The sequence below is a fragment of the Cricetulus griseus genome, chromosome 3 (assembly GCF_003668045.3).
Source record: "Cricetulus griseus strain 17A/GY chromosome 3, alternate assembly CriGri-PICRH-1.0, whole genome shotgun sequence".
Taxonomy (NCBI): domain Eukaryota; kingdom Metazoa; phylum Chordata; class Mammalia; order Rodentia; family Cricetidae; genus Cricetulus; species Cricetulus griseus.
This window is the reverse complement of record NC_048596.1, coordinates 193,980,486-193,997,123: the sequence shown is the minus strand read 5'-3', so window position 1 is coordinate 193,997,123 and position 16,638 is coordinate 193,980,486. Positions and strand designations below refer to the sequence as shown.

The window sequence follows — 16,638 nt, the reverse complement described above, 5'->3', positions numbered from 1 at the left end:
CCCTGATGCCCTCAGTATATATAGTCAGAGGCTGATAAGACCGTGTCATCTAGACACAGTCATGGGCATCAACCCCACTCCCAACTGCAGCAGAGAGCTACCTCCCCACACTAACACTAGATGTGCCCCCTGCAAGGCACCATACTCATCGCCCTGCATCCCACGCCAGTGCATCCCTGGGGCCCGTCTGTCTCCCGGGGCCTGGCCCAATGAGTCACCCTGCTCTCCCCTCCAGTCCTCTGGGACATGCCTGTGACTGAGTTGCAGCTTCAGTAATCATGTGTTTATGGCTCGGTCTCCCCAGAGGCTGGCAGTGAGGATGAGGATGGGGCTGCAGGGCCCAGGTTTGAAGCTGCGTAATTCTGCAGTAACAACATTCCAGAAGGCTGCCCTGCTGCCCTTTGGGGGTCCTCCTTGCCTTGGCTATTGTTGCTCATAGGGTCACCCAGTCCCACAGGGTCTGGCATTGCCCAGCCCTGCATAGACCCAGTACTAGAGACATCAGCTCAGCAAGAGGGACAGAAGGGAGGCAGAGAGGCATGGCAGAGGCTGGGTATGTTGTTCCCACCCCACACTAAAAACAAGGGGGCAAAGAAGGAATTGGGGAGCCCTGCTGGCCAGAGGGGACATGATGAGGAACGGCGGGGCGGGGCGGGGGTGGGGGGCGCTGGTGAACAGAGGGCACCGCTTGGTGGCTGAGTTTGAAAATGAGTTATGGCAAGCATGGCTTCCTGTATCCTCCAAGAGAAAACAGTAAGGATAGGAATGTGTCACACAATGTCCCTTGCACTGCTGTGGCAACTGGCTTCTAGCTGCTGCTTCCCCTTTCCAGGGGTGCGTATCTCTCCTGCCTCTTGGTGGTATGCGAAGGGCCGTGAACTGCTATTGTCAAAGGTGTAGAATAGAGAACACCACACTCCCAAGGAGGAGCGGGAGCAATGGGGTCAACCTGATCCTTCCATGAAGTTTCAAGGGAAGGAAAGGCACTCTTACTTTTAAAAGAATTAGAAATTCTAAGCAGTGCCTTAGGATGGCCACATAGCCGCTTCCCACCACACACTGACAGTGTACCTCACCATGACGCCAACAGGGGGAGGGGCAAAGATTAAATATGGATGACATCATCCATCATCTGCCCCTGGATTTAGCTATTCTTGCAGTCTTCTCCTGGACGTCTCAGCAATTTTAATAGCAAGCCATTCCTAGTCAACTTGTCTGAATGATGCTTGTGTCACTTCCAATTGATGTCCTTAAGGACACACAGAGTCAGTATTTCCATTGTTTGCAAAAAAAAAAAAAAAAAAAGGACCAAAAACCAACAAACCAAAAACAAACAAAACAACAAAAAACCTAAACCAACAAAACAAGATACAGCACACACCCTCACCAGCAAGAAAAGATTGGTAACAAGGTACACTTGTAGTAACTTCTGAGGCCTGACAACTGGCCTATGACATGGGCCTAGGTTTCCCCATTTGCAAAATGGAGACTAGAGAATTCATTTTTCGGGCTCAGGAGGGACTGGCACGCTCCTAGAAAGAGGGCATCATGCAGCAGGTGCTTAATCCACGCACAGCCCTCGTCCTGCCTTCCTAAGAGCCCTTTATACCTTTGTGATGTTCTGAGTTGACCAAAGCTAACATCTACAGAAGGAGCAGGTGAGGGAGAGGGAACGAAGGGAAGGAGGGAAGGAAGGAGGGGGAGAAACTGCTTGCTCATGGTTGCTGATCCTACCTGCAGCAGGACGGTCCCCCCAGGGATCGTGAGCTGTAAACAGTACTTCGGGGCATTCTCCCAGGACAGCGGTTGAACATCTTCAATGGCGCTGTAGGAGACCGAGTTTTCCATGTACCCAGACGGCTGTAGCAAAAAGAGAGGAAGAGAGAAACGTTCCCTGGTTACAAAAGCTGGTACAGTCCCCACCTCAGAAGCCAATGCTGGTGACATGCTGGTGAAGAGCAGACAGGAATTCGGCTGCAAAGGAAGGGCCAGGGTTCTCAGCTGGCAGCATTCCACCGTGTGGAAGGCCTGTGAAGGAAATTCATTCCACATCTAGGGTGCAAATAAAGAACAGGCAAGGGAACCCTGAGGGCAAGGGTGAAGGGTCATCTCCTTGTGGCCACAGGGCTCAGCTCGGGGCCCAGCTCAGGGTCGAGCTGGAATCTCAGCATCCCTCCCTAGCACAGCATCCTTCAATGGCTCATAGCAGACCACTAATAGGACCGATAACCCATCCTGCTCCTTCTCACCCCCTCAAAGCTCATAGAGCATATGCTATCTTTCTTCAGTGTCTGGTCAAACACCTGAGTCAACAGCATGTATTTGGAAAACTCATGAGAAAGGCAACCATGGCCGAGTGTTGGGAGAAGGCAAGAGAAACCTAAAGCTACCCACACCGCTCGCTAAGAGTCCACTCTCTCAGAGAAGCATGGGGTGGGAGACAGCACGGGACAACTACACAGGGTCTTCAACACTCCACCTCCAAGATGTCAAGCTCAGGAGAATCAGAAGAGAAGAAAACCAAGCTAAGACATTTAACAGAAACCTCTCCGAGACCCTTGCAAGTGCACACGCGCCACAGGAACTCCGTGAGTGGCATTTTGCAATGACTTTAGAGAGGAAGTGCACAGAGGATCTGTGACCTTCCCATGGCCAAGATTGAACCTATCCACTGAATCAGGAGGGAACAATTTAAAGTCCATGGTCCAGTTGAGCGTCATACCACAGACAGTTGGGCCTCTGATCGTTTCTTCTTTTCCAAGTGACACATGGTGGCGGTGGGGAGAGCTGACGGCTATATTGTCTCAGCTTCCCTGGTGCAAGCGGTCATCAGTTTTGACAATGACTGACCAACTCAGGTTGATTCAACAGATATCCACTGAGCTTCTAGTATATTCTGGGGGCCATGCTGGGTATTGCAAGACTGGAGTCCAGTGGAGTGGACAGACAACAAACAAAAAACATCCAAGAGTAAGCTGAGGTGGGGGAGCATTGAACGGGGGAATCAAAATGGGGCTAAGTGATAGGGGCAGAGAGGAGAGACCACTGCATAGACTCAAGGCCAACACAAAGGCAGAAACAGCAAGAGGGCTGAGGGGAGAGGGACACGCACAGCTTAGGTAGTGTGAACCACTTCTAGAAGAGCCTACAGGTCCATCTGGGGTCTGGGGACTACATCCCCAAAGGGAAGGTGCTGCAGGAAAATCTGATAGTATCAATGACGCCTCCAGAACCGTGGAGGTGGAAGGTAGCTTGCCCCAAGCCCTTCAAGCCGGTGCACTGCCCTTCAGCAAGACCTACAGACTACAGTGTGCCTTGTCAGTTTGTGGAGTAAGTACCCGTTCCTGCACTGTACATCCAGAATTACTCCCTGTCCCCCTTGGCACTAGCCCAGTGGCATGGCCCAGTGTTTGAATAACACAGCTCAGCCTTGCCCCTGGCAGGGGAGACGCTTAATTTCAAACATTTACTGTGTGTACTGATGACAGTCCCATCTCACAGCTGGCTGTTATGTACAACAGGGACATGAGCCTTTGCCATCATGTTTGGTGAGCCTAGTTCTCACAATGACTGTCATTTTAACAAATGAAGTGCCAGCCCACAACACACCTGGGAAGGTGGTCCTTTATTATTAAGTTAAAGGCCCTCTCTAGGAAGCAGTGGCAGCTCTTCAGCCCTTTCTCTTTCAAAAGGCTAGTTAGCCCAACCACCCTCAGTACACAGAAGCCAGGAGAGGTTCTGCAATGATGGACCACAAAGATGCAGAGTCCAAAATGCCCGTCCCTCAAGTCACCGCAGGAGACCCACCACTGTGACAAAGGGCATGGTAGGATCATGAAGGAACCAGACCACCCAGACCCACAGCAGCAGAAAGCCTACAGGCTTTGGTCTCCAAACGCCTCATGGGAGGCCTCTGGCCCTAGCTCCTTCTGATGGACACAGCCAGTGTCCTACCTGTGCAGACCACCTCTGCTCATGGAGGTTGTATAGGCCTCCATTCTACAACACAGTCAGGCTGTTCAAAAGCAGCTTGGAGAAGAAGCTGGGAGCAAAGCTTTCTGGGAAAAGGCTGGGTATAAATAAGCACTCGTTGTTTTTAAAAACCAGATTGATCGCTTTGCCACGGTCTGACTCAGCACTTGGCCCAAAGAAGTCTTCAGAGCCAGTTTTGAGTTCCTTACTGTGTGTCCTTAAGACAGTTACTGCACCTCTCTGAACCTGGCTCCTCTGATGATAATTTAATAAACAGAATAACAGAGAATATTTCAGGACATCTAATTTGCCAAGGACTTACTTAGCTCAGCATCTGGAACATAATGGAGAGATCAACATGATGACTATACTTTATCTCTGGCATCCTCTTCCCTAAACCCCAAAACCCAACTGAAGTCAGTTCCTCAAGATGCCTGCCAAAGCTGGGCACACCTGTCACTCCAGCACTCAGAAGGTGGAAGCAGGAGGACCGAGAGTGTGAGGCCAGCCTGGGCTACCTAGTAAACTCATACATCCAAAAACAAGAGGGTGCCCACCACGTACCAAAGACAAGGAATACCTGAGCAAGTGTCCTGGCTGGAAGAGAGTTTGAGGGGACAGGATGAGTGGCTCTACCATGGAATCTGGAAACACAAAAGTGTCACTGGGTGGAAACTAAGATGATTGAACTGGACCTGGACCTCGATAGTGACAGAGAAGCACTGGGTCCCCAAATCAGGGCCACACTTGCACACCAAGCGTAGAACACTAAGGGCTGTTGTGGTGGTTTGACAGGAGGGACACTGTTTTCACTTCTACATCCAAGGTTTCTCTGTGGCCACTGTATGTCAAGCTATGCTGACAACAGCCTCTGCCCAGGAGGTCCTCTGTTGCAATGCAACAGGACATAGGAGCAGACATAGTAGCAGATATGTCATACCGCAGAGACAATGTGACCCACAGTAGCCAGAGTCAACAGCAGCCAGGAGATGAATCAGAAAGGAGGACAACTGAGTCTGCCAGCACCAAGGGAAACTGGGAGAGGCAGCTCTCAGGCACAACTAAGAGATCATGGGTTTTCAAGAGTTAAGCCCACAAGGCAATGTTCCTGCTGCAGGGTACCCTAGAATCCACAGAACCCCAGGGATGGAATCTGATGGGTGGCTATCACATCCTGGTCTGTACTGAAGCAGATGGGAAGCTCCAGGCTGCAGGGTGGGCAGGGCTGCTGGGAGGCAGGATGCACTTGCTGGGGTGATTGGAACCAGCTCACCCCAAGCAACTGTTCTTCCTGGTGGTTCCATCCATCAGCTCTCCTGGATCTGCACACTAATGGGTAGATGTCACTATATGTAAATGACAACTCACACTTGACTAACAAATGCAGCGTGGGAAGGTGAGGGACAGAATCTAAGCATGTGGATAAAATTAAATCAGAATCACTCAGGAACGAAGCCTGAAGGCACAAGCCCATAAAACCAGTGAGTCTGGAGGCTGAGGCTAGAAAATCACAAATTCAAGACCTGCCAGGACTACAGAGTGAGGTAAGAGCTAGCCTCGGCAGACAAGACTGTCACAAAATAAAATTTAAGAGGGCCCAGATGCAGCTCAGAGGAAGAATGCTTGACTAGCATATGAGCATATGAGAAGCACTAGGTTCAACTCCCAATCTCTCTCTCTCTCTCTCTCTCTCTCTCTCTCTCTCTCTCTCTCTCTCTCTCTCATCTCTCTTTTCTCTCCCTCTCCCCCCTCTCTCACACACACACTAATATTTCAGTATGTTTCTTTCATTTTAATTTTTACTGTGCATACATAATTCTGCATCTCTGTATATGTAGCGTGTACATGTGGGCAGGTGCCGTTGCAAGAATACAGAACCCAGAAGACATCAGGTGCCTGGCAATAAAGTTATCACTTTCTGCTTACCCCCTTGAAACGGGGGTCTCACCAAACCCGGAGTTGGCCTTCTTTGGCCTAAATTGATTTGGTTACTGAGCTATGGGGGGCACACCTGACTGAGACATTGGAGTCGTAAGTGTGCATTGCCATGCTTGGCTTCAATTTAATGATGGGGATCCAAACTCAGGTCCTCATGCTGGCAAAACAAGGGCTCTTATCCACTGAGCCATCTCTCAGGCTCTCCTGATTATTTGTAAACATAATTTGTATTGCTCTTTATTTATCAATTGTGCACGAATGTACACACACACACACACACACACACACACACACACACACACACACACACACCAGTTTATATGTAGCAATCAGAAGACAACTTGTGGGAGTCATTCCTCTCCTTCCACACAGGGATCAAACTCGGGTCATCAAGCTTGCCGCCTTTACCCCGGGAGTCATCTCGCCAGCCCTAAACATAATTTTTGCTGAATCCCAATCAAAGAATTCGCATCTGCTCCGGGTTTCTCTCTGTTCCCACCTTTTCTATCATGGACAGAACTGCCATTCTGCTTTGCATGAGCGATAAACAACTCCGAAGTGAACATCCTTGTGAAGCCTGTTTTTCTAGCCTATATTTAGGGTTATTTCTTTAGGCCGGATTCCCAGAAATGGAATTACTGGGACAAAGGGTGAGTGCATGTTTTCTGCTGTTGCCAAATTACTCTCATTAGAGAGATATTAAGGCGTCTTGGGAGCCCTGGCCAGGGATGAGGGGACTCATGGCCTTGACTGCTGGCTGCCCGGGTTGGTGCTTCTCTCGGCCACATTCTAGCCAGGTGGGTTTGGCAATAGTGTTTGTGGACTGAGCACCATGCTAGGTCATCATGTGCTGGGTGCTGAGGGCACAGACATCCACCACCCAGGGTCCTGGCTCTTGGAGTGGAGCCTTCTGGGACACTGTGAGTTGTGCATTAGGGTCACTGCCCACTCATGGGAGGGCAGTGGGGACAAGTCTGTGTTCTTCGGCTATGGGCTGGTTTGAGAGGGCCTGTGCTTCCCAGACAATGAAGAAAACTGCCCTCTAGGATTCTGGGATAAGCCTGGCTCAAAAACCTCCAAGGCTTTTACTGAGACAGAGCAGGTAGCTGGAGACGCCTCATCAGGGTTCCCTGCCCGCTCCCCCATGTCTTCAGAGCTAATGTTCACATGATCTGTTTTCTCAGACTTCTCATCCAGTGGGGTGCTCAGAAATGGGGTGATCACCCAACAGCCTTCACCATCAGTGCCTTTCAGAGATCAGCTCTGCCAACCCCAGTCTATTGGTGGTTTCCATGGTGATGAAGAGAGCATGACTCATGAGCTTCCAGCCCCCAGGATGAGGCGCCAGGCTGACTCAAGACATGTCCTAGTGGGGTGGGGGCTACCGCACCCCAAAAGGAAAAGCCTATCTGGAAACTCCCTCTATCAACCACTCCAGACTGGAGCTGCTAAATGCTGAAGAAGCCTCATCTTGGCCCAAGTTGTAAGCAGAGGGCTGGTTGTCACTCAGGCAGCTGGCTGAGTGGGCTACAGCAGGAATGAGTGGAAGTTGTCTGAGTCATCACTTAGGGGAGGCCAGGATGCAGAGCAGGGTCCAATGGCGCCATCATACTGGCAGTAGGAAGCCTTACTCTGGTCCCCAGGAGCAATGTCACATGGCACGACAGGGAGCCCCTTCCAGCCTAGGTGGCCAGGCAACACTGATAAGGTCAAGGACAGAATTGCATCTGTGTTCTCAATGGTGGTTCAATGGTGGTTCTGCCAAGGGGCTAAGAATAGAAAACTGGGCTTCAGTCTCTACCAAAAATGAGAGGAATCATATAGTGTTCACTTAATCATGAACTCTCATGATACGGGGAATCATGATACGGGGAACATTCATGATGCCAAAAAGCCAACACCTTATAAGGAACCCCTCAACCATTAATGCTGCCACTTCAGCCCCCATCACCGTACCATCATGTTCTGACTGGGTGAATCTGCCCATGCAGGACGCTGCTACTCTGGCCTACACTAGGCCCTGCCTTATCCTGTTTGTGGGTGAACAGTACCCCACTACATGGACCACCTACTTGCTCTGACTGCTGATAACCACTTGAACCTTCTATCTTTCCATTATTGTGAAACACCTCTGTCCTATTATCTTTCCAGTGGAACGATAGGAAGATACCTACCTCACAAACAGTCTCCACCAAGCCTGTTCCATTCTATTAAGCCCTGTTCACAAAGCTCCACCTCACCAAATCCTCCCCCCCCAACAAGCCCCACTCTCACCAAGCACAGTCCCCCATGTGACCACTCCAGCCTCACTCAACCACACTGCAAAGCTATGGCAAGGGGGCTGTAGTTACCCTGAGGAAATCGAGTAAGACAGAGGTGATGATAGGTCACAGGCTCCCTGCTTCCCACCATGATTCAATTTTGCAACCACCAACATAGAAACCTGGACTATTCCTTCGGTCATGGGCAGTACCCGCCAACCTCAAGTGTACATCGTGCAAAACGAGGCTAAGGCCAGTAAGTTCAGAGATCTGGCCTTCCCTTACTGTAAAGACTGTGGAGTCCCTGCACACCTACAACAGCAGCTGCACTAGAGCTGGGCCCCAGTTGCTTAAAAAAATCTCCTATAGCTGGGCCCAGAGGGCAGAGCCATCCCAGAGCTTCATGGGGGCAGTTAGGAGGCATACAGGGGGCCCATTAATCAAGAAGCCAGCCCCGGCAGCTGCCCCCTTTTATGGCCAAATGCCTCAAGAAGTTTAGTAACAGAGCCAAGGCCAGATATTTCCACACCCAGAACCTTCCAAGCCCTGTCTTCTCTGCAGGCATGGGAAGGGTGGGAATCTGGTCCCCAGGCCTGGCACTTGGCATCTCTCCCACCATGTGCCTTTGCCACTGGAACAGTTGATGGATGCCTCAAAGATGTCCCTAAGTCAGCACCATTCTACCCAGAGTCCACAGACATGTCTAGGAACCACAACAGCCCAGGAAGGTAGGATGTGAGCTGCCTACAGGTACCACTGTTCCAAAGGACTCTGGAGAGAGTTCCCCCCTCCCCCCAGGGACCTCTTCTTCAGGAGGAAGGTTTAGGGCCCAAGGCATACAGTATGAACAGCAAACTGAGTCTATCTTATGCACACTGGAATCTTCTTGCACATACACACTCTCATGCAGCCATGGCCAAGACATCCCCATCACCACGGAGGGCCATATACACTCCCTGGCCCACTGGCCGGGGGAGGGGGTGGGGGGGTCAGCAAGTCTGGCATCTTATCACTGTAGGCTAGCACAGTGTATTCTTGAGTTTCCCGCAAGTAGGACTAAGTCTGTATTCATGATGGCCACAGAGGTCCTTTCAGGATCTTAGGGTGCATCTATTGCTGCCCTTGTCCATAGTTCACTGTGTCTTGCTGAGGTTGGGCAATGTTCTCGTGCTACATGGTCTTTTCATGGATGTGTCTACAGATGTGGCTTGTGTGAGTGTGTGTGTGTGTGTGTGGGGGTTGTCCTGTCTGCATTCCTGCACAGGTTCCATGGATGACATCAGCATTCTTTTGAATAAATACCTAGGGATACAAAAACCCTGGGTCTCAAGGTAAAGCACCTAAGCTTTAAAGGAATTTTAGGGAAGTCTGTAAAAGTGAATGGGCTATCCTCTCCCGGGAACACGAGCCTTGGGTAGCACAAGGATTCTGAAGTTTGGGGGACAGGACAAGGCAACGATGGGGCTTGACTATCTCCACACATGAAGTGCATCCTTTATTGTGGGGGAGGGGCTTCTGGGATCAGTGACAGGTGGCACTGCTCTGTAAGCTGTCCTGAGAGCCTCAGAAAAGGTAGTAATGAGCAGAGACTTCTCCAGGGGCCTTGGGAAGCTGCTCATGTGGCAGAAAGATGGCCTTTCTTCTCCATGCTTGAGACACAGGCCAGGAGGGAAGGTCCATCTACTCCAGGGTTGAGAGTCCAGAGTGGCAGCCCAAAGAAGCCAGCCATCTTACCCTTTTTCCTTAATCACACATGTCAGCTCCCAAGTCCCACACCAACATTAGGCTGTCTACTCAGCATCCATTAGTGCCTCAGATGTAAAGAACACAAGATTCAAAGATGTATACTCAATGATGGTGAAACTCGGCCATCAACAGCACGGTAAATTTGGAACCCTGTTCTGGGCACTCAGGAACCTGGGGGTGGCCTTGACCTTGAACCCTTTCTCCATAGCAGGACCCTGGTAGGCCCTATACAATTATACATAAGCAGCAGAGCCTATGAGGAGGAAGGCAGAGGTCAGCAGGGGTGTGCCCTTATCCCCCTGCTCCCTGCTCCCTGGCCACCATGAAGTCAACAGATTTGTTTTGCAGATGCTCCTGCATGGCTCCAGCTTGTCACAGACCCAAAGAGACATGGCTACATAACCAGGAACTGAAGTCTCCAAAAACACAAACCCTTTCTCCTGTAAGTTGATCATCCCAGCAAAAGAACACTGACAGGAACAAGAGTATCTGTGGGTTCATGATCATGAAGCTGTTCTCTGGGCATCCGCCAGCACTGGGTCCCACTGAGATGTGCGAAGGCCCTCAGCCCTATCTCCATCCAGCAGCGTCCCTTCTAAGGTCTAAGCTCTGCCCTTGGACATAAGCCTAAATTCAATGGAAGCATCATGTAAATTCTGCAGAAATTTCCCAGAGGACCAGTTTAGGGGAAAGTTCACTGGGCCCATTGGCCTCCAGGAGATGGGGGGTTTTCTCCCAGAGCTATCCTCATCCACTTGGGGAACAGAGATGCTGAGGTGATACAAATGTGAGCTCTATGAGGGGTGCTCCACAGCCCTCACTCTCCTTAGCATGCCAGAATGGCCCAGTGTGATTATAGCCTGGTCACAGGCCTTCTGTCACAGAGGGGTGAGGAAGTGCCTTCCAGAAAGACAGCCAGGAAAAAAACGGGGGGGGGGTGAGAGTGGGAGGTGAGAATATGTATAATATTCTAGTCCAGGCTGAGGCTCTGGGAGGTGAGGGGACTCCAGGGTTCCTCAAGAGTGGTAGCACTAGGACTAGCATTCAGCAGTGCTGCAGCCCCTCCATTCAGCCTGGAAACTGAGCAGATAAGGGTTCTGCACTGTGCCCTCTGCTACCCCTCACTGTCCACAGCGTACCCTCACCTGGGAGCAACTGACAAGGAAGACCCAGGGCAGGAGTCAGCCTATGCTCACACGTCACCACGGCAGAACTGTCTGTTTACTTTGAATTTTTCAGTGTGTAGCTGGGTAGGTGGCATGTACATGTATGTGGATATGTGTGGCTGCCCAGGACAATCTCAGATGTTACTCCTGGGAGCCATCCACCTTGTTTTCTGAGACAGGATCCCTCACTGGCTAAGAGCTCACCATGTAGGTAGGCAAGGCTGGTTGGCCAGTGAGTCCAAGTCTCTCCCTCCCTCCATGCGTGGGTCCTAGGGATTGAACTTGGATCCTCCAATAATTTCCCTACTGAGTCATCACTCTGGCCCTTTACTGGAATTTTATGCAAACAGAAGCAAGGCCCTGGGCTATTTGGATGATGCCCAAAGATATATGCTTTTGCTGGGTTTTACCAAGCTGTTATACTGCTCTAGATGAAGGACTGTGAACATGGAACTTGACTAGAGCAGGAGTCTCAGCCTTGCTTTGTGGTTTTCCCTTTACAGAGCCCGCATGTGCCAGGCACGGGACAGGCTGGGGGAGGGGGGGTGCACTGGTGATTGAGACCTGACCCCGTCCATAGGAAGTGCATGCAGACCAGAAAGAACACAGGTGTTTTAAGATTGCCTCGGTGCTTTCAAAACACAGTAACTGCTGATCGCCAGTGCACATATGTATGTCTGCTGTAACACGAGTCAACATTCTAAACAGCAGCAGATCTTTCTGCCATTTCCTATATCTGCTCCAACTGTAATGGTAACAAACACATACTTGCAAGGCAAAAATCCAACATGCCACCTTAGTTATGCCTCTCCCTGGCTGGGGCCTGGGCTAGACCAGTTAGTCCTTTGGAACTTCCATTTCCCCATCTGGGAAGAAAAAATGGCATGAGAGGATGGGTAGAACAGCCACTGTGAGGCACAGGAGGACCGAGGGCCAAATGCACACCTGGCACACAGAGAGAGCTCATCCCTATCAATCTATGGCGGATGGGATGGTTCACGCCCCTGTTCCCAAGGAAATCCCCATAGAACGGTGGCGAGGGAGAGATAATTATGCAAAGCATGTGGGACATTCAGTAATGGTCAAATGTGAACAAGGAAACGAATGAAGTGGACAAGAGGTGAGGGCAGGAATAGAACTCGCAGGTTAAAGAAAGAAGTCACTAGGAAAGGAGAGAGCCAGGGGCTCCACCATGAGTGCTGGAGAAGATGGGGAACACTGCGGTGGTTAATTTCCTGTCCACCTGACACAGGCTAGAGTTATCTGGGATGAGGGAACTTCAACGGAGGAACTGCCTCCATCAGACTGGCCTATAGACAAGTCTGTGGGGCATTGTCTTGATTAGTGATTGATGAGGGAGGGAGGCTAGCATACCAGTGGGTGGTGCCATCCCTGTACAGGTGGTCCTGGGTTGTGTAAGACAGCAAGATGAGCAAGCCACAGGGAGCAAGTCAGTAAGCAGCACCCCTCCATGGCCCCTGCATCCGTTTGAGTACCTGCCCTGACTGACTTCAATGACAGAGGGTGACCTGAGAATTGTAAGCTGAAATGAACCCTTTCCTCCATGAACTGCTTCTGGGTCATGGTGTTTTATCACAGCAACAGAGCTACCATATAACCCTGATGCTTCCCCAGCCAGTCACCAGCCCAGGATGAAACTGCCCCATGAGTTGGAACCAAAGAGAACCTCACAAACCACTTAAAGCAAGAGTTTATGCTGGGTTTGTTTTGCTAAGACAGAGCCTTAGGCAGCCCTAGTCTTGAACTCAAGGAAGACCTTGAACAACTTCTGATCCTCCTGCCCCCACCACTGGAGTGTTGACATAACAGAGATGTAAAGATTTTTAAAGAGAAGACTTTGGCCTCAGAGAGGCAGACTTGCAGCCCCATGTCCGCTTCAAAGTTTCTCCCTATCGGGAGAGAGAAAAGTTGATGATAAAGGAGAGACATCTAGAAGGATGGATTGTGGGCTTTTGTTGGCTAAAACAAAAAGAAACAGGGCTCAGAGAGTGGGCAGAGTGCTCAACTAGCACGCACAGAGCCCTGGGTTCCATCCCCAGAAGCACATAAACCGCACATGGTATACGCTGCATGGCTGTAAAGTCAGCTCTCAGGAGGTGGAGGTGAGAAGATCGGAAGTTCAAGGTCAGCCTAGGCTACGTGAGATGCTGCCCACAAAAAACAAAACAATCTGGGCATTTCCTTTTCTGCCACCTGGACATCAGCCCTGCCGGGGGAGTGGGGGTGTCAGCTCTTACAGCCCACAAGCACCACCAGTCCCTTCTCATGTCCCATGGGCCTCCCTCTGTCTGACCCCAGTGGCCTTCTGTCTCACAGGACCTTCGATCTACAAAGCTGGGTTCTCCGGAAGCTCAGGCCAGCAGGGCAGACTCTTAGACAAATAAACTCAATGTTTCTCTTCAGTTCTTGGCAAAGCCTAGCTGGACTCAGGAGCCCGTGTGTGTTTCATGCATGGGAAGTCCCTGGCGAGTCTTTCCTCGAGCTGCAGGCTTCTAGCCAGGGCTTCCAAGGATGGGTGACAATGGGTGCCGAGGGAACTGAGCCGGTGTACACACAGTCAGGCACTCCTGCACAGACCCTGGGATCATTTCCAAGAAGGCTCATGGCAGGGCACATAGAAACATGGCTGGGGCATGTCACGAAGCCAGGTGGTCTGGAGGAAACTTCTAGAATGTGGGTGCACACTACTTAGATCTTCAGCACCATTTTACAGCTCTCCCTGACTTCTGAATGCTTTGAATTTTTGTCACTGGTGAAATGGGGATAAGAACAGTGTCCACATCAAGGGACTGCTACAACCTGGAAGGACCTGTCACAGCTTGAAAGGGAAAGGACTTTGAAGTTGGCAGCTCAGGGGATCCAGGGCCAAACACTGAGAGGGAGTCTCCCATGTATACCTATGTGACCAAGATTCAGATTAGTCTCATCCATCTACCTGCATGCATTCTATCCATGGAAATACAGCCTAGCACACTCAAAGGTAGAGGATATGTCAGAACTATTCAGTGGCTGAAAGGACACAAGAAGGGACCAATGAGAACCACGGCAGTGTGCAGGGCATATGCATGGTCCATGTGCCAAGTCACACAGTTTCCTTTCCCCCCATACACCCAGCCCAGTCATTGGGGTCAAGACTAGGTAAATGGTGTTATTCAGTCTAATGGGAGACATCAAAAGACAAAACCCTGCTCTGCATATTTTGCAAATGGTTAATAACCAGTGGATTCCAACAGGCCAAAGTGAACATAGAGAATTCCAGGGCACCGGGATACAAATCCAGCCACGTCTCCTGTGTCCTCCACCTCCTAGCTTCCTTCACCTGCCCTTACAGAAAAACCACCTTTCTGGAACTAGAACTTCATAAAGATCACAGGAGACAACAGGTGTGGGATCCAGACCCAGCAGACCCTGTACACAGCTGCCAGCTCCTCTTGAGTGACAGAAGGAGAGAGCAAACGTCTCAGGACGTCTTTAAAGACTACTTCCATCGGGTCATTAGATGACAGGTGGCTTGGGCGGGGGCGGGAGGGGGTCTCCACGGAGTGGCAGAGAATTGATTTCAAAGACATGGGCTCTGGGAGGCCTGTGTCATCAGGTAGGGCTGCCATCAGTCCATGGTGACTGTCTTCACTACCCATGGCCTCATGGTGTCACAGGGACCTCTGAGGCCACTCTAGCCAGAGTCCTATAGATGACGGGTTTGAGAGGGCTGCCCCACGCTTGGCTTGACATCAGTCACCCACTTGCTGAGTTGAGAGTTTGCTTCCCTTGCTTCATGTGCAGTTGGCTAGATTGCCAAATATTTATGAGTACTTCCTGTGGGGCACAGCTGGTGGGACGCAGGGACTGGGGACACATCCATACCCAATACAGAGCTCTTGACTTCCAACGTGTGAGCTGAATCCCAAATCTTCCCACTTGAATACAATGGATGCCCCAGTGCCATGGCCCTGCTGATTCCAGGATCAGGGCTATTTGAGTGAGAATGAACCCAGGTCTCCACATTTGCACAGTAAACACTTTACCAATGAAGCTGTCTTCCTGACCAGCCCCTCACCCCATGGTTTTGTTTTAAAAAGCAAAAGTGGATTCTGATTGAGAACTAAGATGAAGCCAAGGACAGGTACATCAGGGAGCCACAAGAATAGACTGGTGGCTAATCCCCAAACTGAGTAAGAATGTAAGAACAGGACTTGTTTTGCTTCATCAGGTCCATAGCTGGAGGAATGTCCCAGGACCCAATCTGAGAGGTTAAAGGGTAGTTACACACTGCCACCAGCAACGTGAAGACAAAGGAACACAGCGACCCAATGCGGAGGATTAATCCCCCCTCTCACCATCTGATCAGATGGCCAAAGTTGCAGGCTATGGCGGCCAGCACTTAGCCTCTCAGGGGTACGGCTCATTAGAAATTTTTAGATCAGTTCTGATCTAAACACCTCTTTCTTGTGAGCACTCAGGAGATGCAGGAAGAAGAGCCTTGGTTCTGTTCTAGCTGTCACTGGAGCATCATTTGCTGCACACTGCCACCGTCAGGAGCTCCCAAGCAGTGGTGAGCTGCTGTCCCCAGGAATGCAGCTCCACCAGCAGCGCACTCTGAGCTTTCATTCTATCACCTTCCAGCTGTCAGGCATTCCTGTCCTGAGGACAGCATTAGAGTCCTACACCTGCCCTAACTCCACTGTCTCAGGCACTCAAACCATACAGGGCAGTGCTCAGCATCGAAGAAGGGGATTCTAGGGTGTAACCACATGGGGCCAACCTGCATGAGGCTGATGCCCTCTGGGGACACTTATTTCCGCAGCTCTGGGCCATGCGTAGGAGTAGTATGCTTGCTGAAGAGGGGCCTTGGAGCAAGCTGGAGTTTCTGTTCATAAACAAGGCCCCATGATGCCTCTAAGTCACTGCAGCTGAGACACAAGGAGCAGGTAACAGATGCTTTTATGGCAGGCCTTGAATGAAGAGGCTTCTGGGTACCCACCTCTCCAGCCAAACTGCCTTAGAGGCCTTTACAAGCACAGCCTTTGCCCCACTGGTCAAGCCTGGCCTTTGTTGGGAGGGCCTTGTGACCTACAAGCAAAAATCCCAGGAGAAACGATAATGAAGAGATGGGAGTTGGGGCTTCTAACATGGAAGACACTGCTGAGGAGGAAGGCAAACAGCAGGAACAGAGGGCTCTGAGACCAGATTTCCTGGGTTCTAACCTTAACTATGGCAGCTGAATGTGAGGTGGTTCCATCCTTTGGTGCCTCAGTTTCCCCATCAGGGTCTACCATAGATGTCAAAAGGACAGATACAGACTCGGAAAAGCCACTTGTAGTGAGAGGGCAGAGCCTGGAGGCCCACAATGGACTCCACTACTCTTGACCTTCACAGTTGTTGACAGATGATACCCACCGCCCAGAGACCTTCCTGTGGGGGCGTCAGTGCCACGCTGGTTCCTGCTGTAGAAACCTGAGTTGCTTTTTGCTTTTTGAGACAGTCTCATGGAGCCAAGGATGGCCTCAGACTCACTATGCACTTGAGGATAACTT

At 50.7% G+C, this 16,638-nt stretch overlaps 1 protein-coding gene across 2 annotated transcripts in view; it reads right to left on the bottom strand.

The window, feature by feature from the left end:
- The window catches only part of Cmip (c-Maf inducing protein), a 198,383-nt gene that overhangs the window by 76,830 nt on the left and 104,915 nt on the right, over positions 1 to 16,638 (bottom strand). For both annotated transcript variants that reach the window (XM_027410781.2, XM_027410780.2), the window contains exon 2: positions 1,735 to 1,860. In XM_027410781.2, coding sequence (XP_027266582.1) covers positions 1,735 to 1,860 — 126 coding nt within the window. The remainder of the gene's footprint in view (positions 1 to 1,734; positions 1,861 to 16,638) is intronic.